The following is a 27,571-nucleotide window of genomic DNA, read 5'->3' as shown; positions in this document are numbered from 1 at the left end:
ACATGGCGAGTGGAATGTACAATGAACACTGTTAACACTGAACATGTGTCATTCAACTACACCCATGTGCAATTCTGAATACCATGTAAATCTACTGAAGTCACTTTACTGTGATTTATTCTGTTCATATGCTGCACTACACTGTCACTCTTATTGTACATAAGTCTGTTTTTTATTAGAGTCTATTTTTAGTTTATTTTTAAGTCTATTTTTAAATTATTTTAAGCTATTTATCTATTATCTTGTTTTATTGCATGTTACCATTTTCCTGCTGTTCTTGAACTGTGTGGTGCAATACTGGAATTCCCCCACTGTGGGACTAATAAAGGCATGTTGGACATGTGCTGGTTTAAGCAGGGGAACCTTCCGTGCCATGCATGTTTTTTAAACCATGACGGCTTAGTACATTACTAACAGTAACCTTGGAAACGGCGGTCCCAGCTCTTTCCAGGTCATTGACCAGCTCCTCCCATGTAGCTCTGGGTTGATTCCTCACCTTTCTTAGGATCATTGAGACCCCATGAGGTGAGATCTTGCATGGAGCCCCAGTCTGAGGGAGATTGACAGTCTTGTTTAGCTTCTTCCATTTTCTAATAATTGCTCCAACAGTGGACCTTTTTTCACCAAGCTGCTTGGCAATTGCCCCGTAGCCCTTTCCAGCATTGTTGGAGTCTTACTGATTGTATGGGGTGGACAGGTGTCTTTATGCGGTGGAATAACAGGTCTTTGAGGGTCAGAATTCTAGCTGATAGACAGGTGTTCAATTACTTATTTGCAGCAGTAACCTACAAATAAATTATTTAAAAAATCATACAATGTGATTTCCAGATTTCCAGCCATATATATTGTTGTAATTCGATGTCACTCAGTATATCCATGTATCAATGTATTTGATGCAGTTCCAGACTCATAAACTACATTATATTTGAGTGGAGATATAATTTCATGTAGATCAAAAGATCAATGTATCCAGAGAATAATGCACTGAGAGCCTTTACTAAAACCAGGTCAGATCACTGGTGATGATAATCCTGAAGAAGCTGGATTAAAGCATGGATCAGATCAAATCAAGTATTGTTGAAATAACGTATACTTAATTGATGTGATGTGGTGTGATAACTTTACAGGATATGATCAACAAAAAGAAAAAAAAATGCAAACCTTTAACCTCATTTCACAGTATTTAGAATTATGAGGATTATTTTGGCTTCATTAATCTCCAGTCAATCCTGTCTGGTTCCTCATGAAATCTTATGTGTTGAATAATGACTATGGTGCCAGAGTTTAATCTTACACAGTGCAGTAGTTAAGAGTGATTGTGATCTATATGCGTACTTATTTTTTTTATTTTATAAGTATTGAAGCTGATGTTTGCTGTCATCTGTCTGTGATGGCCAATGGTGTAATGCTTTATGCATGGTGCCTGTAAATACACTCTTTGTCTTGTCAGTAAGCGTGACGCTCATGAAGCTTCTGCACCATGTGATGAGATGTGGGTTTATATGCACACATAAAATAATGTAATTTGTCCCACTGTCCCAGAAAAAAAGGGTCAAATCCATCCATCTTCTTTCACTTTTATAGGGTCAGGTCACAGGGGCAGCAGTCTAAGCAGGGACTCCCAAACCTCCCACACCCCAGACACTTCCTCCAGCTCCTCTGGACGGACTCCAGAGTGTCCGGGGTCTTCCCCAGGGTCTTCTTCCACTAGGACCCCAGTCACCCCACAAACAGCCTCTTCTCTTACCTCAGTTGATTCAGTTTTAAATCCAATATTTAAAAAAAATGGGAAAATACTCTAGACTGTCTGATAATTAAAAGAGTAACACTTATTGATTACACTTTATTGTAACATTTGCTATAATTTATCTCACAGAATTATTATGCTATTCATTTGCTGATGTAACATGCTGCGCTATGCTGTTGTTTAGTTTATTTTGTTTGTTTGTATACATGTATGTGTATATATACGTGTATATATATATATATACACGTGTATATATATATATATATATATATATATACACGTGTATATATATATATATATATATATATATATATATATATATATATATATATATATATATATATATATATATATATATATATATATACACTCACCTAAAGGATTATTAGGAACACCTGTTCAATTTCTCCTTAATGCAATTATCTAATCAACCAATCATATGGCAGTTGCTTCAATGCATTTAGGGGTGTGGTCCTGGTCAAGACAATCTCCTGAACTCCAAACTGAATGTCAGAATGGGAAAGAAAGGTGATTTAAGCAATTTTGAGCGTGGCATGGTTGTTGGTGCCAGACGGGCCGGTCTGAGTATTTCACAATCTGCTCAGTTACTAGGATTTTCACGCACCATTTCTAGGGTTTACAAAGAATGGTGTGAAAAGGGAAAAACATCCAGTATGTGGCCTTGTTGATGCTAGAGGTCAGAGGAGAATGGGCCGAGTGATTCAAGCTGATAGAAGAGCAACGTTGACTGAAATAACCACTCGTTACAACCGAGGATGCAGCAAAGCATTTGTGAAGCCACAACACGCACAACCTTGAGGTGGATGGGCTACAACAGCAGAAGACCCCACTGGGTACCACTCATCTCCACTACAAATAGGAAAAAGAGGCTACAATTTGCACGAGCTCACCGAAATTGGACAGTTGAAGACTGGAAAAATGTTGCCTGGTCTGATGAGTCTCGATTGACGATCGATCTGACATTCAAATGGAAGAGTCAGAATTTGGCGTAAACAGAATGAGAACATGGATCCATCATGCCTTGTTACCACTGTGCAGGCTGGTGGTGGTGGTGTAATGGTGTGGGGGATGTTTTCTTGGCACACTTTAGGTCCCTTAGTGCCAATTGGGCATCGTTTAAATGCCACGGACTACTTGAACATTGTTTCTGACCATGTCCATCCCTTCATGACCACCATGTACCATCCTCTGATGGCTACTTTCAGCAGGATAATGCACCATGTCATAAAGCTCAAATAATTTCAAATTGGTGTCTTGAACATGACAATGAGTTCACTGTACTACAATGGCCCCCACAGTCACCAGATCTCAACCCGATAGAGCATCTTTGGGATGTGGTGGAACGGGAGCTTCGTGCCCTGGATGTGCGTCCCACAAATCTCCATCAACTGCAAGATGCTCCTATCAATATGGGCCAACATTTCTAAAGAATGCTTTCAGCACCTTGTTGTCAATGCCACGTAGAATTAAGGCAGTTCTGAAGGTGAAAGGGGGTCAAACACCGTATTAGTATGGTGTTCCTAATAATCCTTCAGGTGAGTGTATATATATATATATATATATATATATATATATATATATATATATATATATATATATACACACAGAACAGTACAGTAGTGTAGTAAGTAGACCCTACATGTAGCAGTTTCAGCGCTACAAATATTTGTGTTGGTAAAACTGAAAAATGGTTATTTCTCAGTACCTTTAGTCCACAGAAGCTGATTTCACACTGTGTCAACATTATTTTGATGGATACATGGTTAAACTGCCAACAGCACATATTTTGGCCCTCCCGGCCCAGTCTCAGTCTCTTGGGTTTCTCAATCTTTTGGATGATGGACTACAATTATTGTAACCTTCTACGGTCTGATGAGTCTGCATTTCCGTTGCTGTGTGACTATTGCGCAAGTTGTAATAGTTATAGCGTGTGTCATAAGAGTAATATGTCCATGGCTTTCAAAATGATGGAAAATTAGGACCGTTGCCATAGCAATTAATAATTAACAATCACAAATAATCATGAATAGAAAATTTTACATAAGCAAACTTGTGTGTATGATTGTTTTGGATAAGTTCAGGCTTGGGTCTACAGGGGTGCAAAAGGTTGCATTGCAACATCAGTTAAAAATGTTTTCACCCTCATTTGAGTCGCCAAAGTTAATATCACTCAGTGGAAGCGTATTATGTTTGCACCCCTTTGAAACTCGAGCCCACTCTGAATCAGTTTGGTCTGCACCCAGGCCTGGACAAGTTACACAACAAGATCTAATATAAATACTGTAAAGTAGAGTTAAGTTATAGTTGTTGTCATGTGGTTTAAACTGCCATCCTAGACCTAGCTTCTAAGTCTAAATGGGTCTGGTCTGGCAGCATGATTCTCTTTTGTATTTTATTATAAATAATATGAATTCATCATATTTCCATCTAAATAATATAGGATTAGTGCAATTATAAATACAGCAGCACAACATAGCTTATATAAACATTTTATTATTTTTAACAATATAAGAAACGACTGAGATATGTCTCCTTGTTGTTTGTTAAAATGCGCAGGTTGCAAGTCCGTAGCTCAGACAGGCCCATTCATTTGTCATCTCTAGAAAGTCTGGGTGAGAAGCCAGGCCACTGGCTAAAATCACAAAAGCAGACCAACATAATTAGTAATTTAACAAAAGTTTGTAAAAGTAATTTGAACAAGGCAATAATACATAAACAAGGCAATAAAAACATTACCTGCAACTAGATTATGAAGATTGCAATAGTTTACTCCATTGTCCAGAAGAGAAGGGGAGAACGGGGAGGACTGGGACATAGCCTAGAAACAAAACAAAAACTATTAATGTGCTGACTGAGCTACTTAAACAAAAAAGGGCTCATTTGCAAAAACAGACAAATGCCATTTTAAAAAGTCAAAGGTTTGCAGTTTACTTACTGTATAGTAATGTTTTCAAAAGCAAAATGTATTTTATTGCAAAAAAATATGACTCTCTCTCTACTTGATCCACTAGACTTTCTGTAGAAGTAAAAGGTTATGGCAGTTTTTCAAAATGGAGGTATCTGTTTTTGCAATTGGACTCTTCAAATATGTATTTATAAAAAAAAAAAATAATAATAAAATTCTTGTCTGTTTTCATTGTAAAGCTACTTACTGATACTCTACAGCCATCAGGCAGCATGCTGGGGAGAAACGAAATGGTGATCTTCTCAGTGCTGATTCCATCTGGAGACGTGTGGTTGGCCATGATGTACTGAGGAGTGACAGACACCAGCTACAACAGAAAACAACACATTTATATTCAAACCAATTCGTGTGACACAGCGTCGTCGTGAGTGACTGGACATTCTTACAGTGTACTGGCACGTCGTACATCCTATCTCTGGACTGAAGGCCTGAATCTGTTTTGTTAATATGGCGTTGATGTTGAAGCAGCTAGCACCAAAAAGCCTGAAAATAAAAAAGGAAATGAGGTTATATATTGTGTACATTCACAGATTTAAACACCAATTCTACAGTGAAAACTCCTGGACTACATTAGTACAGCTTATTATATCACTCTTTTGATACTATTGCTATTACTGTTACTAAATTACTATTGCTATCTTTAACAAAAGATGAAGTTTAAATCTGTCAACTGGACAAATCGTTGTAGGAATGAAGATGTTTCGCTGCTCATCCAAGCCGCTGCTTCAGTTCTGGTCACATTGCTGGTGGCCACTGTCTTATATCTGTCTGAAGGGAGGAGCTAATTACACTGAAACTGTAAACACCTATTGTCTCCAGTTTCAGCTGAAATTACTCTGTCCAGCTGACAGATTTAAACTTCATCTTTTGCTATGGATCAGACCTGGACGACTGAGGGTTTACATAGATATTGCTATCTTTGTATTGACCTTATTCCACCCTGCCCACTTTTTCCTCTAAACGCTCCAAACAAGAGGAAATCCCATTCATTTCAAAGAAGAATTTGGGAAAAGTTTCTCCTCATAAATATGATATAAAGTAGGTTGATTTGTGTAAAATGTTCTATGTTCATGTGACCAACAAGTCAATATTGCAAGGATTCTCTGGGAGGCATTAAAACAGCTTTGTAGTGACCATTAGAATTTATATGCTCACGATCTGCAGCCCCATGAAAAATATTCCAACCCTAATGACGATGCCGGTGCCCACGGCCACCTCCGGACTGAGGTTATTTTAAACTGTATACATTTATCTCTATTGTACTTGTTCAATGCTTATCATGCATGTGAATTGGAACTAGCTTGGTGCTAAATTTATAGTAATATGCATTTGTTCATCAATGTCCTGCCACATTTAAGAACAACAAAAGGTGTCAACTCTGAACTAAACATAAAAAATCAGATCATTACAATATATTTTTACTATTTTCTTTGTGGATCAGTAAAGTTTGTCAACATCTAAAATACTAGATCAACTTGAGATATGCAGATGTTTACTTACCATATAGTTTTGCAGAAGGGGTCGTATGGAATAAGCGTAGGGCCAGGTACAGCAAAAAAAGAGCCACACAGAGCAGAGAAAGCTAAAGTCAGCAGCAGGGTCTTCATGTTGTGAGCTGGTTAAGTTTGTCCTGAGCAGAAGATGTGTGATAGTGTGACAGCGGCTTGTGTTAGTGAGAGTCTTGCTTGGCTTGTCTCTCTGTAGCAAAAGACGTCTCTTTGTATTTATACTTAAGTCAGGGTGGGGACCAAGCCTCTTATGGGGGAGCAGGTAATGCAGCTGAAAACCAATTTGTAACGGGCTGAGACAGCGACTAAAGCTTGGAATAAAAAGGTACATGTGGTTTGTGTGTGACTGCTATGGTAATTATGATCACAATCAAATAACCTGCGGGCTACAATACTTTATAGGATAGCAGGATAATCCATGTATGGTCACATTATGCTTTCAACATGGAAACAACTCTTAAGCAACTCTTTATATATACCCGCAACGAGACATTTAAAATGCTAAAGTCATTTTTAGATCAAATGTGACAAAATAATATTCATTTATTGCAACTTTTAGCTATACCTCCTGCATGCACTTTTCTTCTGCTAATGTATTGGTTGAAGGCCCTTAATTATTTTTGATTTTAAAGAAGACAAAATGGGCTATGCTTTTTTTTTTTCCTTTTGTTCTTTGTACACTACCATATTGATCCAAACATTCTTAACAATACAAGAACACTATAAAAGAAACCAATAATAAAATGGTTTAAAGCTCATGAAAGTTGATTTTGCACATTTTTTTGGCAGTTTTTGCAGAGATAGAGTCAAATTGAATTCAACGCCAAAGCACAGGATTTCCTGAGGTACTAATTATGTTTAGAACCATTCAAATTGAGATTGTCCCTGCACAAAGGTGATCAGCATCACAAGACTAAAAGAATGGACACAGGACAAAAACCCCACTTCCATGAAACATCACAGCCACAGTCTCATTTGGAAAACCCATTTGGAACGGTCACAATTCAGGATGAGGACTCTGCTGGTTCTGACGCTGATCATGGCTCTGCGTGGGATTCTCTAAGCAGATCACAAACCAAAACCTAAGCCGACTCACAAACCTGTAACTCCCATTACAACTACTAAAAAGCCAAAACCTACACCAAAACCTCATCCTACTCCAAAACCAACCAAGCCTCCAACACCATCCTTCTGCAAGGCCATCTGGTCAGTGATACTTTATCATGACTTTTTAAAACTGAGTCTATTTTTACATTTAATTCTTGAGATTTTTTGTGTTGTTTTGGGATTTTTTCTCTCTTTTTTCCATAGGCTCTTCACTACTCCATGTGCAGAGATTAATAGTTTGCTTATTCAGCAGGTCAAAGTACTGCACTGACTGCAACTACTTGGTAAGGATTTTTATTAATTAATTTAAAGTTGCACCACATAACTTTTCTGGTGTGGGTCCACCACTTGCTTGACTCCAGTGAGATATTACTTTACCAGAATTGCACTTACGTATATAATTGTACATTATAGGTGTTTTTGTTGCTAGGTTCACATGACATACTGTGGGACATTCGAAGCAAAGCAAAAACATCTCTATGGAGACAAACAGGTAGCGGACCCTCAGGAAAAGTTACATAGTCCATCTTTAAGTGCTAATTGTTATATTTAGTTTTTCAATTTTTATAGCAATCTCATAAATACTTTTATAGTGTTGACCATTGACTATTGTGTTTTGTGTAAAATGAAAAATACAATATAAAGTTTATTATTGATATAAATTGTTGATGTGTTTACAGTTTGTGTTAGCTGACAGTGTGACACTGACTGTGGACCACTCCTCTGCAGACGGGTTTAAAGCTGAGACCATTACATTTACATAAAGCCCCACTCCAATGGCTGACGGCTGCCAAATATTTGTAAGTATATTTAAACATCTTACCTTTAAAACCTTGAAAATTGAGGCTTTTGACACATTATAAATCAGTATTAGAAGACAAAAGATTAAGCAGTACATTATATTTCGTCATTATTTTTCTTCATTATTTTTCTTCATCTACTTTTGTCAAGATTTTCCTCCACTTGGTTCAGTCAGTTTTTTCACTTTCTTTCTTTTAAAGGCTCTGTTCTATATTTTGCCCAGGTCCAGTCTCAGTCTATTGGACCACATACCACATTAGATAATGATGTCAACTACTGCAACATTTATAATCTACTCAGAGGTTTGTAATAACAATACTTGTCCACAAAAATCTGGAAATTGTATCTAAACTATTATTACTGCTGTGTCCAAACCAGGGACAGGGGCTGCAAATTATGGTGGTTAGAAGTACTATGTACATGACATCTGCTATATATTTGATGGCAATGTTTACTGTACTGTTCCTGTCAAGTATATTTATTTTAAACATAAAATTAATTAATGTTTTACTAGCCACCAGTATGTGTACACCAGTATGTGGCCAAATCAGAGCTATTGACTGACTATAATAAAAGTAAATAAAATGTAGATTGATGAGTGTTGACCTGTTTTAAACTGCACTGGGTAAATAAATTAGTGTTATGTTGTTGTATTTTGTGCAGCTGAGAAACCTGTGCCCTCTAGTGGCCAAAATCTGTACTTACACATTTGAAGTCTTATTTTCTTTCTCTTTCTGTTTAACTGTAGGAAGTGGACTCAACTTGCAGCCTGGATTTTTAGACAAAACTGAAAAGTGGTTCTGCCCATCGTTCACTCTTGCTCCTTGTATCACTCTGTAATTCTGACCTGTGAAGCACAACAATAAATTTGTGGATATCTTTGACCTATTGTTTTTTATTACTAATATTACTATGACAATAAATAAATAAATAAATAAATACAAATTTTGATGATCAGCCATGATTAGCCATGGCAGGCAGATACAAATGAGGACAATAAACAGAATATAAAATGTGCCATAACAGCTACTGTAGTTGTATAATTACTATGTTTATTCCATCCAAACTATAATTTTTTTTTATTTTTTTTTTTTTAGTGTTTATAGAGAGCAGCCTTTTTTGTGTAAAAGGTAGATGCTCTAAACACAAAACCATAACTCTTTCACCTCTACTATTAATCAAGATTCCAATGATATAACATTGTAAGAAAGCTCTCAATAAAATATTACTGGTGTAAACAGGTGTGAGTGTAATCAGATTTAAATGAGTATTCAAAAACGAAACAAAACACATTGCTAGTTTATTGAGTAGAGGAAGATTTAAAGTATACTTTAAAAACACACAAGAAGACTTCATTTTCTAACAATGCAATTCCTGTGTATTGTTTTACATACAGTGCATAGAGTCCCAGAATGAAACAAGCACACAAGCGGATGAGCCCATTTTCCGTTTTATTTAATTTAACACTTTGCAACCGTTAGAGCTACAAGTTACAAAAAAGTGAATTAAAATCTTCTCACAGATACAAAAATACAATGTATTAAACAAACCAACAAAAAACGCAACCACTACATTTCAAAATAAAAGTTCAAACTCCTTTACATGGTGGAAACAGCCATATCAAGACTCATGAGGCCTAACCAATTAAATGTGGATGCTCAACACTGGTCCTATGACAGGGTTCATATATCTTATAAATGGGGATTGATCACTGCAGAAGAGAAACTGACCTGGGACCACCATGAAGACTCTGCTCCTAGCCTCTGCACTCTTCATAGGACCCTTTAGTTTGGGGGTCCTTACAGCTACTGACAGCCCCCCTATCACGCCTTATGAAAACCCATCTGGTGAGTCCATTTCACAATCCAAAAGTTTTTTACTTTACAAAATAGGAATAATAGTTTTGTTGCTCGTCTTTTTGTTCAGGCTTTTTGCAAAACCAGGTCTTCACAATTCTATATGGCCAGATTGTGTCAAATGAATCAACAGATGGACCCCTACACACAATTACCAACATTCTCCATAGGTTTCTGTTTCTATGATCTGGGAATGCTATTCTTTTGTCCTTAGGTTCCCCAGTCTAGATGTCAAATTTCATATAAGAACACTAATCCCAGATGTGAGTGTAAACTTATTAATATACTTTTAATGTTAAAATGGTTAAAGATAAGCACAAAATGCTGTGGAGGAATGATGGCCAGGGCACAGAAAAGGGAGTGCCAAAGGGCCAAGCAGTAATGGCGCAAAATGTATGTAGTATGTATAACAAGGGAGAGGTATTTTTCTGACATTATTGGAAGTTACAGTCACAACTCTCATGTCCGATTTGCAACAGTAAACAGATTAACAAACCCTCCAGCTCCACTGCCGTAAGAACTAATTTCAACATCTAAATGCAAGTTTCGATTTCAATTCCACAACACAAATAACATCCCCGCACCCACCTAGACACTTAGAGCTGACTCACTTTGCACCTGTGACAAAACTGTTGAAGAGATCATCACCAGTCTGAGCTCATCTACCTGCTGCCTCAATGTGTAACCCACTAAATTTCTAAAGTCTGTGCTCAACAGTTGTCTGTCACCACTCGCTTGCATAGTTAATGTGTCACTTCAATCTGGAACAATCCCAAGAGCTTTGAGAACTGAGGTTATGAACCCTCTCCTAAAGAAGAGCAGTCTTGAAATCTCAAAGTCCTTTAAATAGTTGTTTACTAACAGCTTACGAACTTCCTCCCTTCAATATTTTTCAGTCACGTTGTAGACCCCACAACAGCACTGAGACTGCTTTTATCAAGGTGACAAATGACATCCGCCTGAGACTGGGACCCCTGCTGTTCAATCTCTACATGCTGCCATTAGGCCAGTTAATACGCAGCAATAATGTGTCCTACCACAACTATGCAGACGGCACTCAGATCTATATCTCACTGGCAGAAGGTGAATATGGACCAGTGGATTCACTCTGCCACTGCATCCAACAGATCAGTGTGTGGATGCAAAACAGCATTCTCCAGCTAAACTCAGACAAGACTGAAGTCATGGTCTTTGGCCCAAAGAAACATAGAGAGTGTTAACAGTCACCTCCAGTCTCTCTCTCTAAAACCTTCAAATCAGGCTAGAAATCTAGAGGTAATAATTAACTCAGACTTAAACTTTAACAGCCACATCAAATCAATAATATCCGCAGCTTTTTACCATCTAAAAACATTGCAAAAATCAAAGGTATACTGTCAAACCAGACTTGGAGAGACTTATCCATGCATTTGTCTACAGTAGGTTAGACCAGTGTTTTTCAACCACTGTGCCGTGGCACACTAGTGTGCCGTGAGATATTGTCTGGTGTGCCGTAGGAAATTATCCAATTACACCTAACTGGTCTAAAAAATATCAGGTTTCACACTGAGTGAGTAGAAATATTTTATTTTATTATAAAATGCTTTATTTGTGTGTTTATTTGATTCCTGTTCAAAATAATCTGATGAGAATTACTTTATATTGTAAATATAGGATGCAGAGTTTCATTTTTTTAACATTTTCTGCTTGTGGTATGCCTCGTGATTTTTTCAATGAAAAAAATGTGCCTTGGCTCAAAAAAGGTTGAAATACACTGGGTTAGACTACTGTAAAGCCTGCTCACTGGTCTCCCCAAACGAGTGTTAACACAGCTGCAGTACATCCAGAACGCTGCTGCTCAGGTACTGCTAGAACTATGAAGTACCAGCACATGCGTCTTGTGCTCAGGTCTCTGCACTGGCTTCCTGTAGCTCAAAGAATAGACTTTAAAGCAGCTCTGCTTGTGTACAAGTCTTTCCATGGCCTAGGTCCAAAGTATATCTCCGACATGTTAGTGCCATATGAACCATCTCGCAATTTGAGGACTTCAGGGACCGGCCTCCTGCTGGTGCCCAGAGTCAGGACTAAACATGGGGAATCAGCGTTTCAGTTTTATGCAGCTAAAATCTGGATCAGTCTTCCTGAAGATGTGACAGGCCTCTACTTTGACAATGTTTAAATCCAGGCTCAAAACAGTTCTGTTTAGCTGTGCATATGACTGAAAGGGTTTTATTCTGCACTCTTCTCTTCTAAAATGTGAATGTTTTGCATTGTATTTTGTATTATGATTTGAATTACTTTCTTATTCTGTAAAGCACTTTGAATTACTTTGTTTACGAATTGTGTTATACAAATAAACTTGCCTTGTCTTGTAGTGTCCAGCAGCAGATCTGTGCAGAGCTGAGGCTGTTTGGATGAGCAGCGAAATGTTTTCACTCAAAAAACTGTTTTGTCCAGTTGACAGAATATATTTTTTCTTTTAGTATAGACTTCATGAAGCTACTTACGTGCATTCTCTGCCTCACTCTAGAAAGTTCTAAAGCGCACAGAAAGTTATTTTTGTTATTTATTTTTACGGATTTCTCGGGATTGGCAAGAGCTTCTCGGGACATTTAAATCCTGACCTGGAGTCCTTGTGGGGCTCCATAAAGTTCAGCTCGGTCGTGTTTCCATAAAACACTGTAGCATCTGCACATCTAAATTTATTACTTTCGGGGTTTTTTTTAATCACAAGTGAAGTTACATCACCACAAATTGGACAAAAACACACATGCGCGGAATGATACCTGCTGAGTGAAGAGGCCTCAGGTCTAATGTGCTGCGACTCCTTTGTCTTTTATCCGCAACAACAGAAATACTTAAGGACGCACCGGAAATATACATAATGTCGCAATAAAATGCATCTTTGAGACATTCATTTATGAGAGTGAAGAAACAATGAGACGGAGCTCAGCATATAATGATTGGATTTTGTGGATGACATGAACAAAACAAGTCCTATGACAATCTGACGGAATATTCTGAGTCATCTGATTATAATAGATGTTTTACATAACTATGTATTTAATGTTAGAAAATAGATGTTTCTGATCAGATACCACCTTGACATATGAATTACAAATTGTTGGAACAACAGATTGAACCATTTGATACTGAAAAAATAAAATAAAATATAATGAAATTTAATTAAATATCAAATTAAAACAAGCAATTTGGTACGCCACCTTATATGATGCTCAGTGCTTGCTGGTTTAAGTGACTTTCACAAAGCGGGATGATTGTTGTTAATATTTGGCACGTTTATGCTGAAAAAACTCCAGCGTCTTATCAGCGTGACTGAGGTGTAATGAGGTGGCGCCTTAACTTATTTGACTTCACACTCTCCGCTGACAACATTTTCAGACACAGCAGACACCAGTCTGTCCTCGTGTCCCACCGGAGTCACGGTGAAGCCAAGTGCTCAATACTCTTCATCAGACTTCCTCGTCTTACTTTTCGTGTGACTTTCGTGCGTCTCATTACCTCCGTCTATCTCCGCCTTTCTTTTCATACCTGTTAAAATGTTTTCCATAGTGTCTCTTTAGCAAAAGTGTTTCTTGTTCACTGCCCTGTGTCACGATCTGTCGCTCTCTCCTGCTCTTTGCTGTGTGCGCTGTCTACAGTACTACAGTGTCATACGCATCTCTATTTGAGAAGCACTGAATTAAGTGAATGAGGGTTGTGATTTATTGACATAGCTTTAGTTAATGCGCATTTAATTTGTAAATGTGTATTACAGTGGATATACAACTGGTATCTGGGGCAATCTGCAAGATAAATATAATTTAAAAACAAAGTGTAAAAAGTGTAAAATCATTACATCACTGAGTGAAAGACTTTATGTAAATATTTTATTGTCTAAAAGTTCACACATTTGTTTACAATACCACAATAGTGACATATACATGTTTAAATTGTTTGTTACACAGTAAGGACAGAACTGAAACGTGTTTAGATTAGTTGCAGGCAGAAATTCCAACTCCAAGACAGAGCCATTCGTTTGTGAATTCAACAAATCCTGGAGCCCTGGAAAGTCCACTTCCTGCAATGAGACATTGAAAACAAAGAAATAATACTTTATAATAAAAGATCAAGTGCAATAGGGTGTAAAACTCACCTTCAATAATATTATGGAGGTTGCAGTAGTTGGTTCCATTATCAAAGAGGCTGTACCAGAAAGAGGACATGGACGAACCCTGAACAAATCCAAATGTCATTTCTTTTCCACAGACTTACGTAAACTGTGAAAGTCCATAGTGACCTACTTCAACATGGCAGCCCATCCCCATGGATGTTCCAATGATGGTAAAGTTAACGCTCTCAAACTGTCCAGACCCAGAGGTGTGATTGGCCTGGATCAAACCCGGAACCGCTGGGCTCAAGAGCTGCACACATGAGTAAATAGAAAATTTAAAATCTTTGATCGTATTATTGATATATATTTAAAAATATATATAGATTTTTGTTTATGTGTGCTGCTTACCTTGTATGAGCCCATTGCTTTAATTTGAGTCACAATAGCATAAGCCACACGGTCACAGGGTAGACCAAGCAACCTGACAGAAAAAATATTAAAAGGATCTCACTGCTACTTCAAAAAGTGCAACGCGAATAGTACATAAAAATCTTACCATACAATCCTGCAGTAAGCATGAGTTAAATTAGGCTTGACACTACTTGTAACGATAGACAATCCAATGAGGATGGCACAGATGAGCACCACAGTCCGCGCAGCCATGGCTAAACTTGTGACTTAAACTGTCTCAGCAACTGTCTGTCTGGTTTCAGACCTACTGCTGCTACTGTAGAGTTAGTCCACACCGTTTATACTGGACAGTGCATGAGACAGAAGCTGGGTAGTGCACTGTGTGGTCATGTGGAGCCGTGCAAAACACATTTGCATGACTGTTGGCATGAAGTGTATGGCATCTGCACATTACAAATGTGTTTACTGTCCTACTTAAACTGCTGTACCTGAAGTTGTAGAAAACCAGAGGGCTGATCCAGAAATGTAGAAAGCCTGTAAAAGCCAGGCTTGTTTGGATAAGTCTGACTTGTTGTCATTTCTGAATGAGGCTCACCTTGATCCTTCTGGGAATTTAACGGTTTAACTTTAAAGGTGCTTATTGTAATAATTAGATTTCGTAAGGCTACAAACAGATTTAAACTGGAACAGTGAGTGAGAACACAGAAGATTCAAAATATTATGTTGCTCATGTATGTATGTAACTTACTTTTAGTGGAAAGTCCATCACCTCCTTGTCTCCATTGAGATGTCATTGCTTTTTCAATAATCATATTTTTCTGTCTATGTGAATAAGTAGCTGACAACACCACGCCAACTTACAGGTCAGATCTATGGAGATATGACACCACTCACAGTTAGACATATCATTTTTTTCAATATATATATTTTTAAGAAGTAAAAACATATGAAAGGAATAAATGAGGATAAGCCTCATGTCATACAGTGGAACATTGCAAGCAATGTCCATGTAAAGTTAGATAGTGCACCTTTAAGATGGTCTTTTTACAGGGTGCAGTGCATGATAGAACATACATTTAGGTAAATGACAAATAGCAAACAACGAAGTTAAATCTGTCAACTGGGCAAATCTTGTAGGAGTGAAGACGTTTCGCTGCTCATCCAAGCCGCTTCTTCAGTTCTGGTCAGATTGCTGGTGGCCACTGCCTTTTAAATCTAAATGAGGGGAGGGGCTAACCACACTGAAACTGTAAACAGCTATTGTCTCCAGTTTCAGCTGAAACTACCTTATTCAGCCCTTAACGACCCTGCTATTGTTCTCATTGTTCTGGGTCTGAGGATGGAGTTGTAGATGGGGGAGAGATTATGTCTCAGGCCCCCATTTATGCAGCGAAACGTCTTCACTCCTACAAGATTTGTCCAGTTGACAGATTTAACTTCGTTGTTTGCTATGGATCAGACCTGGACGACTGAGGGTCTACACAGACGTAAATGACAAATGTAATTGGTGATTTGTCTTCTTTTTGACACCAGGTGGCAGCATACAACAATCCTGAGGAGAACAGTGAGGCCAAGAAAGCCCTACTACACATTTCAACCTATAATTGTTATACCAGAAATTGTTTTAAATGTAACCCAATCCCAAAATACTAACTATGCTTAACATTGAGTCCATGACATAAAACACATTTCTAATTGAGAGGTGATGCATCAAAGGCCTTGTTACTGTCTGGTGTGTCTCAGAGGGTCAGTTGTCACAGAGTGGGTGGTTTTCTATCTTCTTTGGCTCTGTAACCTCTTGTGGTCAGTGCCTTTGAACCTGTCAGTGACACAGATGAATGACACCATCTCCTCTGTCTCTAATGAGGAGCAGGGAGCCAGTATGGGAAGTCATGTTTCTGTCTTCACTGACTGAAAGCTAAGACAATGCAAAGGTTTACTTATACCTATACATATGAATTACTGATAGGCCAATGCTATGTGGACAGTTTTGACATCACAAACAGTCACTTATACTGGCGGTCAACTAAATTACTGTAGTATCCAGATGTAAAAGAAAGGTTTGAAGGTACTTGCATCCAATAGAGGTATAAAATAGCCTTTGGGGTAACCTACTTATTCCACTTAAGACATTTAGATACCTACTCAGACCAATATACATTTAGTCAGTGCACAGTAATAACTAGCATGACTTTGTTCCCTCCCTAGTTTACTGCTGAAATGAATTAGGCTACCATGTGGTTAGTTGAACATTTAGTCCCATATGTTTGCTGTGCATCATGGTGCAGGCTCATGGTGGTTTTGGCAGACGGCACGTGAGCAGTGAGTGGATAATCTGAGCCATTTGAGTTTGAACCATCCGGACTGTTGACATGGGCAAAAGACAGCACCAAAACTGGACTCCATCTGCTGCATTGATGAAAACTATTGGTCTCTTTTAACACAATTCGCTACAATTTAGGATAGGATTAGGATTAGTGTTTGTAATATTGTACTTTAATTCTTTCCTTTTGACTTTCAAACGGGAAATAACAGAAACACATCTGCCAAAACGTGCGTCATTTGCGTCAACTGCACATCAAATCAAATTCAGTTCAAAGCTTAGAATAATATTAGAGTTTGTTTTCTTCCAATGGGCAAGGGTAGAGAAAATGCTGGAAATGACTATCTCAATGCAAAAAAAAACTTACAATTTTAAACCATTTGTGTATTTAAAATTAGGCTAGGCTAACATCTGTTCAACATTTACTAGCTAAATTACTATCTAACTGACCTGTTAACAGTTCCCCTGGGAAAAGTGAGAATTACAGTAGACCTTATTATTTCAGTATACATATTATAATTCATTTAGCTGCGTTTATGTTATAGTTTTGGTTTTGAGGTCATGTTAAGCTTGGTCAGTCTCTTAAACTACTAATCCCATGATGCTCTTGTGTGTGTTGTACTTGTCACGTGACGGCTGTAATCTCATATGGGTGGGGCTTCTTTCGTGCTGCTGGAACAACTTGAAAACAGCGGAACCAGGTCAGTAGTAACTTTATACACTTTCTTGTCATAATAAGAGTAAAGTGTTACTTACATGCAATGATTTTTCAAGTCGGCGTTTATATTGTAATATTTTGCACGCTGTAATCATTTCGTTCCATGTTTTGTTCTCTTGATTCGTTATTCAATCATATTTGGCATGGGACACCAGATTTTACTGTACTGCACTCTGCTTCTGTTACACTGACAAAATGTAAGAAGCAAGGCCACAGAACAAACAAGCTAAATAATGCTATTGGATATGCTGCATGATTTGGTTTAGTTGACATTTTATTTGTGGAAATGTGATGAACAATTATGATCTGTAGTAGAGCTCTCTTGCTGTCTTTCTATTAATGCACTGCCTTTTACCACACTGCAGGCTGGTGGTCCAAAGTTCAATTTTTTCTGTCAATATTAAATCAAACTAAGGTCAGAGAGTGGTAGAGCTTTGGCTAGGCTTGGTTTTATAGTACTTCTATACAACTGTCACTACACCACTTCTAGGTTACAACAGCTAATACTACTACCCAGAATACTAGCACTACTACTTCTACGGCTACAACTACTACTGTTAATGATACAAACCTAGACCACTACTACTGCATCCGCTATAGTAGTAATAATAGTAGTTTCTCTAGTTACAACACGGTCTTACTATAGTTCTAATATAGATCAAGACCTTTCTAAAATTTCAGGAAAGGTCAAATCTTGTCCCATTCATGTTATTTTTCTGTATCGATACTTGTTCAGTTGGGGATGTACTTTTGATTCTAGTTTTAGTATTGTGTATAAATTTTTTGACAAACACTATTTTGCATTTTGTGGTTCTTAGGGATCATCTATCTTAAACAGCCATTATGTCTAATTTGACGCGGTCGAGTCCAGACCGTCCTTGGACTCGTAGATCCGGAGAAACTGGGACGTAACGATGACCCACGAACACCTCACCCATGACTTTTGAGTGTTGCTACTTTCCCCCTCCCCAGGGAGACGAGGCAGTGGCGGCAAACCCCTTTCAAATGCAGCACATGCACTGGCTTAGGCAAAATCCCTATAGCTGCCATGAGAATCTACTGCTCCAACAAGAGACTGATGCTGTACGGGACGAGCTGCGGGTCTACAAGCAAGCAGGAGGGGGCGCTATAGTGGAGAATACGACTACCGGGATTAGAGAGAGATCTTCCCACCTGAAACAGGCTGGCCCAAGACACAGGGGTCCATATTATCGCAGGGGCGGGTTACTATGTGGACTGCACTCACTCAGAGACCACCAAGAGCATGACTGTGGAGCAGGTGCGGTTTGGAGCATTAATAGTACATTACACACAAAAATCCTCATATATCTTACTTAAAAGTGCATTATGTACATTTGTGGTGAAGGATCCTCTGCGTTCTTGTCTCCACGGGAATGTTATTGCTTTGTCTGGAAATGTCCTTCAATATAAACTGGTTACGCCACCAAGCCAAGTTACTGGTCTGATCTGTAAAGACCCAGCTGATAGAGAGTGTATATTTTTCAAAGTTATTTTAAGTAATATTAACATACCTAATAAAAGAATGCTTGATAGATTTGTTCAAAGATGTGCTCTGGAATTATTTAGGGCCTAACACCAGAAAAGTTACATTGTGCACCTTTAATGGAATGTCTAGGATTTAATAGACGTTGTGTGGAGTCTCCCTTTTCTGCCCATGTCTGTGTGGGTTTCTTGGGTGGTCCTGTGTCCCATGCTCAGTAAACCCTGTCTTCAATCTAGGCAATCCTGACCAGGATCAAGATCTGTAAATGGGTCCAGCACTGATGGAGGAGAGCAGTCTAGTGTAACCTAAACTAAAATTTAAAATATTCACAGCTAGTGGTGATTTTTATTTTTTATTTTTTTGGTCAAATTGGTTTAAAAAGGTGCAAGTAATAAAGCAATGGCGAATAGACCTAGTAGTACCTACCGTCATGTCAACATCTGTACTACTACCTACCATGAAACTCACTGCCTTTACCTATAGGCTTATAAGAATCTAGGAACAATTAGTTAGTAAATTATAAAAATCTACCTCATTGAGTCTGGGTGCTATAGAAGGTGTCAGCTCCATGGTGCTTTGATTAAAACACATTTCACCAGGTGTGAATTTTAATTAAACAATCCCAACACTTAGTTAGTAATCCCAACACTTAATTTAGTTTTTATTAAAATAGATAAAAAACTAGAATATGTTACAAACTGATGAATGATGATATAGATGTAGTAACATTTTAAAATCAATATCATAGGCTGTTGTGAAAACTGTAATAAAGTATCAGGAAGTTTGTTCAATATCACATTTTTTTTTATTTAAGAGGTACATTTGTATCTTTCTCACTGGAGCTAATAAAATTGCCTATGTGTTTTGTCATAGTCCAGCTGTAATGTATTGTGATATCCAGTACATGCTATGTTTGTATGCATCACATCATTGAAATACACACGTCAAACTAATCCAAAATGAATTCATCTCGTAACATGTTTTTAATTGACCCTAAACGCACCATTGTCTCATACTTGTCTGTCTTGTCACTTCCCCGACAGCTCACGGACGTCATTGTGAGTGAAGTGCTGAATGGAGCGGATGGTACAGACATTCGTTGTGGTGTGATTGGGGAAATAGGCACCGGCTGGCCCATCACCGACAGCGAGAAGAGGGTCCTAAGAGCGACCGCCCATGCACAGACCCGACTGGGCTGCCCCGTCATCATACACCCCGGACGAAACCCCGCTGCCCCCGCTGAGGTGGTCCGCATCCTGCAAGAAGCCGGGGGAGATATTGGCAAAACTGTCATGTCACATCTGGACAGGTAAAAAAGCAATGAGTCAGGATTTTAGATGGGTCAGTATTTTAGATTTGATTATAGATTATCACAAGGGTGTTATTGATCTTAAGATGAATTTACAAAAGAAGTGTATCTATTGGTTTCTGAATAAATTGCTATAACATAAAAACCCTCCAAATGTTGCATATGACAGGGAGCTGAAACCCATGCAAGCTGAAATTGTGTATAATTAAGCACACTCTCAAGACACACCCCACTATTGGCATTATCATAATGTTTGTTAAACGATTCCTTGCTGTTACAAGTCATTCATTTATACATTTAATATATGTATAAAAGCTTGCTTTAAAATGCATCTATATTATCATTTATTTATTCACTTTCATATAAAGAATGGCATTTATTCAATTATAGGTGTTTTTAAAAAAAAATTATTAATTCACTCCAGAAATCTAACCTGTAATTTGACCTGGAGGTGCCACCTGCTTCTCATCTTCATGAGGTAAATTAATGGAATAGTGGACAGTGTAATCTCTCATTTGTCCAGAAGTGCTAAAATGTAGAGAGGTTTCAGAGGTAGTCGGCCTCCACCTAAAAGTTACATAGTGCACATTTAATCCAGAGACAGAGATTCAGACGTCTTGGCACTAGATGGGAGCTTATTGTCACCCAGGACATCTTGACTGTTTTCCTGCTAATCTGTTGTTTAAAATTCTACAATGTTCTGAAAAATCACTGTGAATAAATACAATAATCAAATGACTTAAGTGATATAAAAATATCCATTAATACTTTTTCACCCTTAACTAAGACGAACTTTGAGCATAAAATGTGATGCCTTATATTCATGATCTTCTGAAGTTACCATAATGAGCTGATTATTGAAAATCTCAAAAATGTCTTATAATGAATGTTCAGGCTGGCTTCCCTCACAATACAAGGTCCAAATCACAAGGTTAATGGTTAAATTACCCTGAGCGGACTTGTCCCTGATCCTGAGCAGTTGTCTGTGTTTTGTGTCAGCCCTGTTATAAAGTGGACTCTGGTCTGGTCCTGCTACAGTCAGCTGGGACAGTGCCTGGACCCCAGTGACCCCCACAAGGCTAAGTGGTGAAGATGGATTGACTCATGTTTGATGGATGGGTTTATTACTGCACAGTTGACCCTTGTATTTCTCACTCACTCGTTGATAGGACACTCACTGTATCAAACTGTCTGTCTATTCTATACAGGTGCATCTCAGAAAATCAAACTTTGAACTAGGGTCGCACTGTTTTGGAAAACAATCTAACTGCAGTTTGTCAAGCGTTTTGATTGTGATTAGATTTGCAGTATATGTTAAAAGTGGATTCTGTTCAGGGTACGCATTGTATTACATCTGAGAGAAAAACTGAAGTATTGATAAACTAATACAAAAATCCCTTCAATTTCAGAACATGTTTGCAGTGGTCTAAACTACAAACACAACAATATTTTTCTGTCAATACATTCTGTTATCTTCCGACTCAAATAGAAATTTTGTTTCGATCTCAATATATTGTGCAGCTCTATAGGACAACTTTAGTCCTTTAAGTGGTTTTCAGGGGTTTACCAGTATAATTCTAGCTTTTAATTAGTAGTAAAAATTGTAATTGTGACATTGCATCATTCCTATACTCAAATGATTCACCAACTGTTCCTTTTTCTGTTACTTATCTTCTGCCTTGTCAAACAGTCTGCTCACCAGTAAGCAGAAAATTTTATAGAATCAACCAATCACCCAATTACCTCTACGTCTTACCTACATAACAACTTAATCTCATAATTGTATATTAAAGGTCCACTAATAACTTTTCTAGAAGAAGCACTGCTGCACTACTACAAATTCTTTATAATGTTTTCTGTTGTTTACTTTTGTGCAGGACTATATTTGATGAGGGAGAGCTGCTGGAGTTTGCTAAACTGGGGAGTTACCTGGAGTATGATCTGTTTGGTACAGAGATGCTGAACTATCCTTACAACACAGACATCGACATGCCCAGTGACAGTCAGCGGGTGAAGACGTGAGTATTGATACTAAAGGACGTTAATAGATATAAAATGAGAAAACTGACGAAAAGCTGCAAAAAGAGTTGAATATCAGCCTCAACATTTTGTGGACTTTTCCCATTCAGAATATATGTATTTTTTATTGTTAATTGCCATGGCAACAGTCCTACTTTTTACCATTCTGAAAAAAGTATAAGGTGGTATTTATGAATAATTACGTATAATTTTAGAGTCCATCCTCTTTTTTTCTGAATTACTCAAACTTCAACCAAGACAATTTACTGACATATTTTAGCATTTTTCTGATGGTATGCTAAAATATTTGATTATTCTTACCACAAGAATAAAAAAGAGATAATAATTTATTTTAAAATATAATAAATATAATAAATACAATAAATACAGCGACTTGCCCACTCCTCGAAAAATTAGATCAAAATATTTTCCATCCGTATCTCATTAATAACTCTGAGTCTTAACACATTTCTGTCATAATGGTGAAGCCCCCTGCAGGATGATGAGTATGTCCTTCAGTTTTATAATAGAAACTTAGACGCACTTGTCTACTGAACAGTAAGAAATGAGTGATGAGCGCTATTATTCACCTCAGACATGTTGTACTGACTGGTTCTTAAGACTGACTGGCGTTTGTGGGTTATTCTTCAACAGAAGATTTTAGCTGGCCGTGTACGTAAACATGACTCTTAAAGAGCTGGAGCACTATGTTCAGTGTTTAAAAGAGAGAACAAATGTACTAAATGTTACTACTACTAACTAATTTTTTTGATCTTTATAAAAATGTATTATTTTCTGTTGAAATATCTAGAATACCATCTATAACTATTATTGTGGTATTAAAATTAGTCTTTCTCTTAGTATCAAAATCAAGTAGTGGCTAGCTACAATTGGATAGCAGAGCCTTCTCTTTAGATTAAATCTAAAAGTTCTTTAGTTTACCTGTATTTGATCAAAACTTATAAAAAACAAAAAAACAAAAAAAACATATTTGCAATCAATTTAAGGTCATGTAGACTTTGTTGCTGCCATCATACACAAATGTTTTAAATTAATGAATAAGTTCTAAATACATTTTTAATGAATCAAAAGTCTAATTGTTATATTCTGTGTTTAGCCTGGCGTTTCTGGTGAAGGAGGGCTATGAAGACAAGATCCTAGTGGCTCATGATATTCACACCAAAAACCGTCTCACAAAGTTTGGAGGTCACGGTTACTCCCACATCCTGAAAAACATTGTACCAAAGATGTTAACGAGAGGCATCAGTCAGCGCCAAGTGGACAAAATCCTCATCGACAATCCAAAGCACTGGCTCACCTTTAAATGAACAAACTATTATCTAACATAAACTAGTCCTTTACTTTTATATCAATAAATAAGGGAAAATGAACACTGTAACTTTAGCACTAAATGACTGAAGTGTAGTATTTTCTATTCAAATGAAGATTTTTACAATATTGTTTTGTGATTCAAAGAGTGTCAGTGGATCAAGATAAGAAGTTACTCTATTCTGTGTGTCCATTAACTTGGCTTCTAATTTTAATATGCTATCTTAATACATGAATTGTAATAACACCCAATTTGATCATTTTTTAAAATCTTAACTCAGATTCTAAATAAAAATACTGTTGATTAATTATACTTTGGCTGGTTCTTTATGGGCCTTGCTGAGTTATAACATTGTGATTTGGCAAGTTTTTGTGTCAGATGACCTTTTTATCACAATCAGCCAGATACTATGACTGAAGCATCCAATGTTAGTTAAGTGTCTTGCTCAAGGACACAGCAGGATGCACAATCTTGATCCCCCATGTTTTAATAGATACAAATTGAGTTTATAAGGTAGATAAGTTTGATTTAAACATTCTTCATTTAAAAAAAAAAAGTTTTTTAATTAGCCCTTTGTAAGTTCTACATTTTCAGCTAGATATAGAGATATTTTTTAACTTCTATCAACTCATACTTTGGTCCCTACTAACCAGTTTGAAACCACATACAGATAATCGATTTCTCACTTTCATTGTCGCTTCTTTTCTTTCAAACTTTTGCGTGTCACTTGTGCAAACACTGAAGTGGAATAATGAGCCAGAATGTGATCAGTATTCTGCTCTTAACGTGGCGCAGCGGCGATGGTGTTAGATGAGTTGTCCCGTTGCCCCTCAGTGGGAGTCTGGGGTGTCTACGGGAGCCCGAGTGGTCCAAATGAAGGACAAGCTCTCCTCTCATCTGGGGAACAGGTGGCCTCACAGGATGACATCTCCACATGATCTATGGCTCCATCACCACGCCAGACTGCACAATATTTAACTTTGATTCATTTTCTGAGAGAAAGACAGACAAGACATTTTGATTTACATATATTTGACATTTTGAAGATCGCCTGGTGTACAGTGGTGATTTTGGGCGGCCATATTGGAGTGGTGACTAACCAGCCGAGCACTCAGCAGACCAACTGTTGTATAACAAGTGACAACAAGTTACAATGATTGTTAGTCACAGTAAGGGCTGCACAATATATTGCAAGTTGCAATATATGCTACAAAAAATTATTTGGCTCTATACTATAATCTGGTTTATAAGGAGCCACAAGTGTGATGACTTTTATAATATAAACACAAATGCAAAAACAATACATGTTTATCTTAAATACTGGTAATTTGGGATGCAATCATTCATTACTTCATATATCAACACAATGTCTTGTTTTCATATGTATAAACCTGCTAACCTGTTAACCTGTTAGTAAACTCCCCAATGCTCTGAAATGCATGTGATTCTTAAATTGCTTGGTTTTATGAGCAATGTCGCAATCATCTCTAAAACTGTAATGTTCTCAGATTGTTTAAAATGCTCACCAAATCTTGATCGTAAAATATACATTGTAAATCTGATGGCATTTACTAACTTATTCAATTACTTATAGCAATATTTATATCCAACATTGCATTAATATGGTGCAGCCCTAGTCACAGTGCTTCAATAACATCAGAATGGCCTTTTACATGTGATTCCTGCTGAACCGGATCTGTTTTATATCGTCTACAATCATGCATTGATAGACCGGACAACATTCACTCTTAATGTAACAGCAACTGACTATTTTGATGAAGGAAAGCACATTTATGGACAATCACATTACAAGTGAATTGATGAGAGATGTGAATATACTTTCAGCTCTATAATTGAGTGCAACTCAGTACACTCACATATATTGTATATGTTTGCACAGCAGCATAACTTCATGTAGTGACAACAGTTAAGACATTAATTCCAGTCCTTGAGTATAAGCCATTTTGCAAATTAAAATCTATATAGTCTGTAAGTACAGTTCTCTTTGCAGCATGTCAACTTATCTTTCTGGGCCTTTTTTTCTTTAATGATTTGACCCCACCTACATTATAATCCAAATGAAGTGGGTACTGAAAGCAAACGTCCCGCCCATTTCAGTCCGCGTACAGCATGAAGCCTGAAAAAGTGCTGTACTTGTTGTTGTTGCCCCCGTGCGCTTTGCCTCCGTCCAGTTTGATGTAAATCTCATCTCCAGGCTCTAGGTGCAAGACTACACTGTTACTGGCATAGTCGTAGTTTTGGTCCGCATCTTGGGCGATGGCACTTGCTCGCACCTGTAGACAGTAAGACACGCAGTGAGTTTCATTACAGCTTTGAGCGCAACTTAATCAGCACCTTGGACAGCTCCGTGGCGTGAAGTTTTAACAATATGTGAGACGACTGCTCCTACTTCTCTCTGCTACTTCCTGTGCTACTCAGTCATAGGCATAAAGAGTGCAAAATGCCTTGTCTTGTGTCTTTGGTGTGATGTAGTCGTGCGTAAAGTGTGCGTAAAAGGGAAGAGAAAGAAAAGAGGCAAACATCTGATCTGTCAAAAAATACGTAACAAATAAACATAACAAACCATATAAAGTTGAACAAAAAGGTGTACTTTTTGTTGGGGAAAATGGAATCCCACATCTTATGCCATCGGTGAGTGATTCATTACCTGGTTGTTCTTGCAGAGGTCAGCCCACATGCTGGTTCCATCACCTCCTCTCATCAGCACGTGGTAAACAAAGAAGTAAATCCCGGGTATGGAGCAGGTGAATTTGCCGGTGGCGGGGTCGTAATGGTTTCCCAAATTTGTGACGACGTCGTCGAACTTAAGCACCTCGTAGCCCTCGTGCTGTTTTTTAAGTCCGGCGTAGAAGGCGATCTTTGGGACGGTGTTGTATGTGGCTGCGCTTATGGCACCGGTTGGCCCGTTTGCCCCTGGAGCTCCAGGAGGTCCTGGTGGTCCTGGCGCGCCTCTCTCTCCAGGCGGTCCAGCGGGTCCGGGTGGACCCGGTTCACCCACCGGACCTCTGGGACCCACCCTCCCCACGCGCCCCGGCTCTCCCTGCGGACCTTGAATGAATGTGGGCAGCGACTGGACCAGGCGGTTGTCTTTAATGGGACTTGTGGCTTTAGCCGTTGCCGTGGCGGCGGTACCGTGAGAGTCACAGACCATTTGACACGAGCCCAGCATCTCATAGCGCGCGGGGGGTCCGGCCGTGTTCACCATGACCGGGATGAGAACCACCAGGACCAGCACCAACGCCACGCCACAGACCCCTGTCGCGATCATCTGCGCTCTGCGGACTCGCGGGGATCTCCGGAGAGGGTGGTCGTCCAGCCTGCTTGAGGGGGGTATCTTGGCCGTGAGAAGAACTCCCTTGTCGCGCCGTAACTTTTGGAGGAAGGAGAGCCCTTTAAATGTTTACGCGCAAAAGTCAGCATCCACAACTTTTACGCGCCACATGTAACGTCTAAATGCTTCATCTCTCTCGTTTCTACGTGCATAAAAACTCCGAGATTCAAAACAATTACAGTTTCACAAAGTGAGTTTGGTTCTTACGCCGTGCCACGGGAGAGAATGGGCTTGAAATTAAGCTTTACCCGTTTCTATGTTTGAACGCGATGGGAGGGGTGATGTGATGGATGGCATACTCGTCTTTCTTCAATCACACACAAACAGTGAAAAACACAAACACTGAATGGTGATTTTGATCTTTCAGCATTCTATAGCCTATCCCAATGTTGTCTTTGCTCGTCTTTGTGAGAATTTTTAACCATTTATTTCATTTAGTTTGAGGCAATGTTCCATCCCATACCACAGCCCATTTGCACGTACCAACAGTGGCTTTCTAAAGGTCTT

General features: G+C 38.3%; 2 protein-coding genes and 2 long non-coding RNA genes across 4 annotated transcripts; 2 read left to right on the top strand and 2 right to left on the bottom strand.

The window, feature by feature from the left end:
* The first annotated feature begins 7,618 nt into the window (after positions 1-7,618).
* Positions 7,619-8,966, top strand: LOC129457002 (uncharacterized). The gene is made up of 4 exons (XR_008649040.1): positions 7,619-7,632; positions 8,029-8,148; positions 8,373-8,451; positions 8,898-8,966. It is a non-coding gene; the product is annotated as an uncharacterized LOC129457002 (long non-coding RNA).
* Positions 8,967-14,162: 5,196 nt separating this feature from the next.
* Positions 14,163-14,696, bottom strand: LOC129457003 (uncharacterized). The gene is made up of 4 exons (XR_008649041.1): positions 14,655-14,696; positions 14,507-14,579; positions 14,289-14,408; positions 14,163-14,219 (listed from the first exon to the last, which is right to left on the bottom strand). It is a non-coding gene; the product is annotated as an uncharacterized LOC129457003 (long non-coding RNA).
* A 3,697-nt stretch (positions 14,697-18,393) lies between these two features.
* pter (phosphotriesterase related) lies at positions 18,394-23,985 on the top strand. The gene is given in 8 exon segments (XM_033983004.2): positions 18,394-18,408; positions 18,410-18,460; positions 18,462-18,485; positions 18,487-18,705; positions 18,707-18,829; positions 20,098-20,363; positions 22,241-22,381; positions 23,500-23,985. Coding segments are annotated over 8 exon segments (1,050 nt in total). The 3' UTR covers positions 23,711-23,985.
* A 1,631-nt stretch (positions 23,986-25,616) lies between these two features.
* c1ql3b (complement component 1, q subcomponent-like 3b) lies at positions 25,617-27,001 on the bottom strand. Its single transcript, XM_033982472.2, has 2 exons — positions 26,381-27,001; positions 25,617-26,006 (listed from the first exon to the last, which is right to left on the bottom strand). Exons 1-2 carry the CDS (start codon positions 26,999-27,001, stop codon positions 25,827-25,829), a joined length of 801 nt encoding a protein of 266 aa, XP_033838363.1. The 3' UTR covers positions 25,617-25,826.
* Between the last annotated feature and the right edge of the window lie 570 nt (positions 27,002-27,571).

This window comes from Periophthalmus magnuspinnatus, chromosome 17 (assembly GCF_009829125.3).
Source record: "Periophthalmus magnuspinnatus isolate fPerMag1 chromosome 17, fPerMag1.2.pri, whole genome shotgun sequence".
Classification (NCBI taxonomy): Eukaryota; Metazoa; Chordata; class Actinopteri; order Gobiiformes; family Gobiidae; genus Periophthalmus; species Periophthalmus magnuspinnatus.
This window is presented reverse-complemented; position numbering and strand designations above follow the sequence as displayed.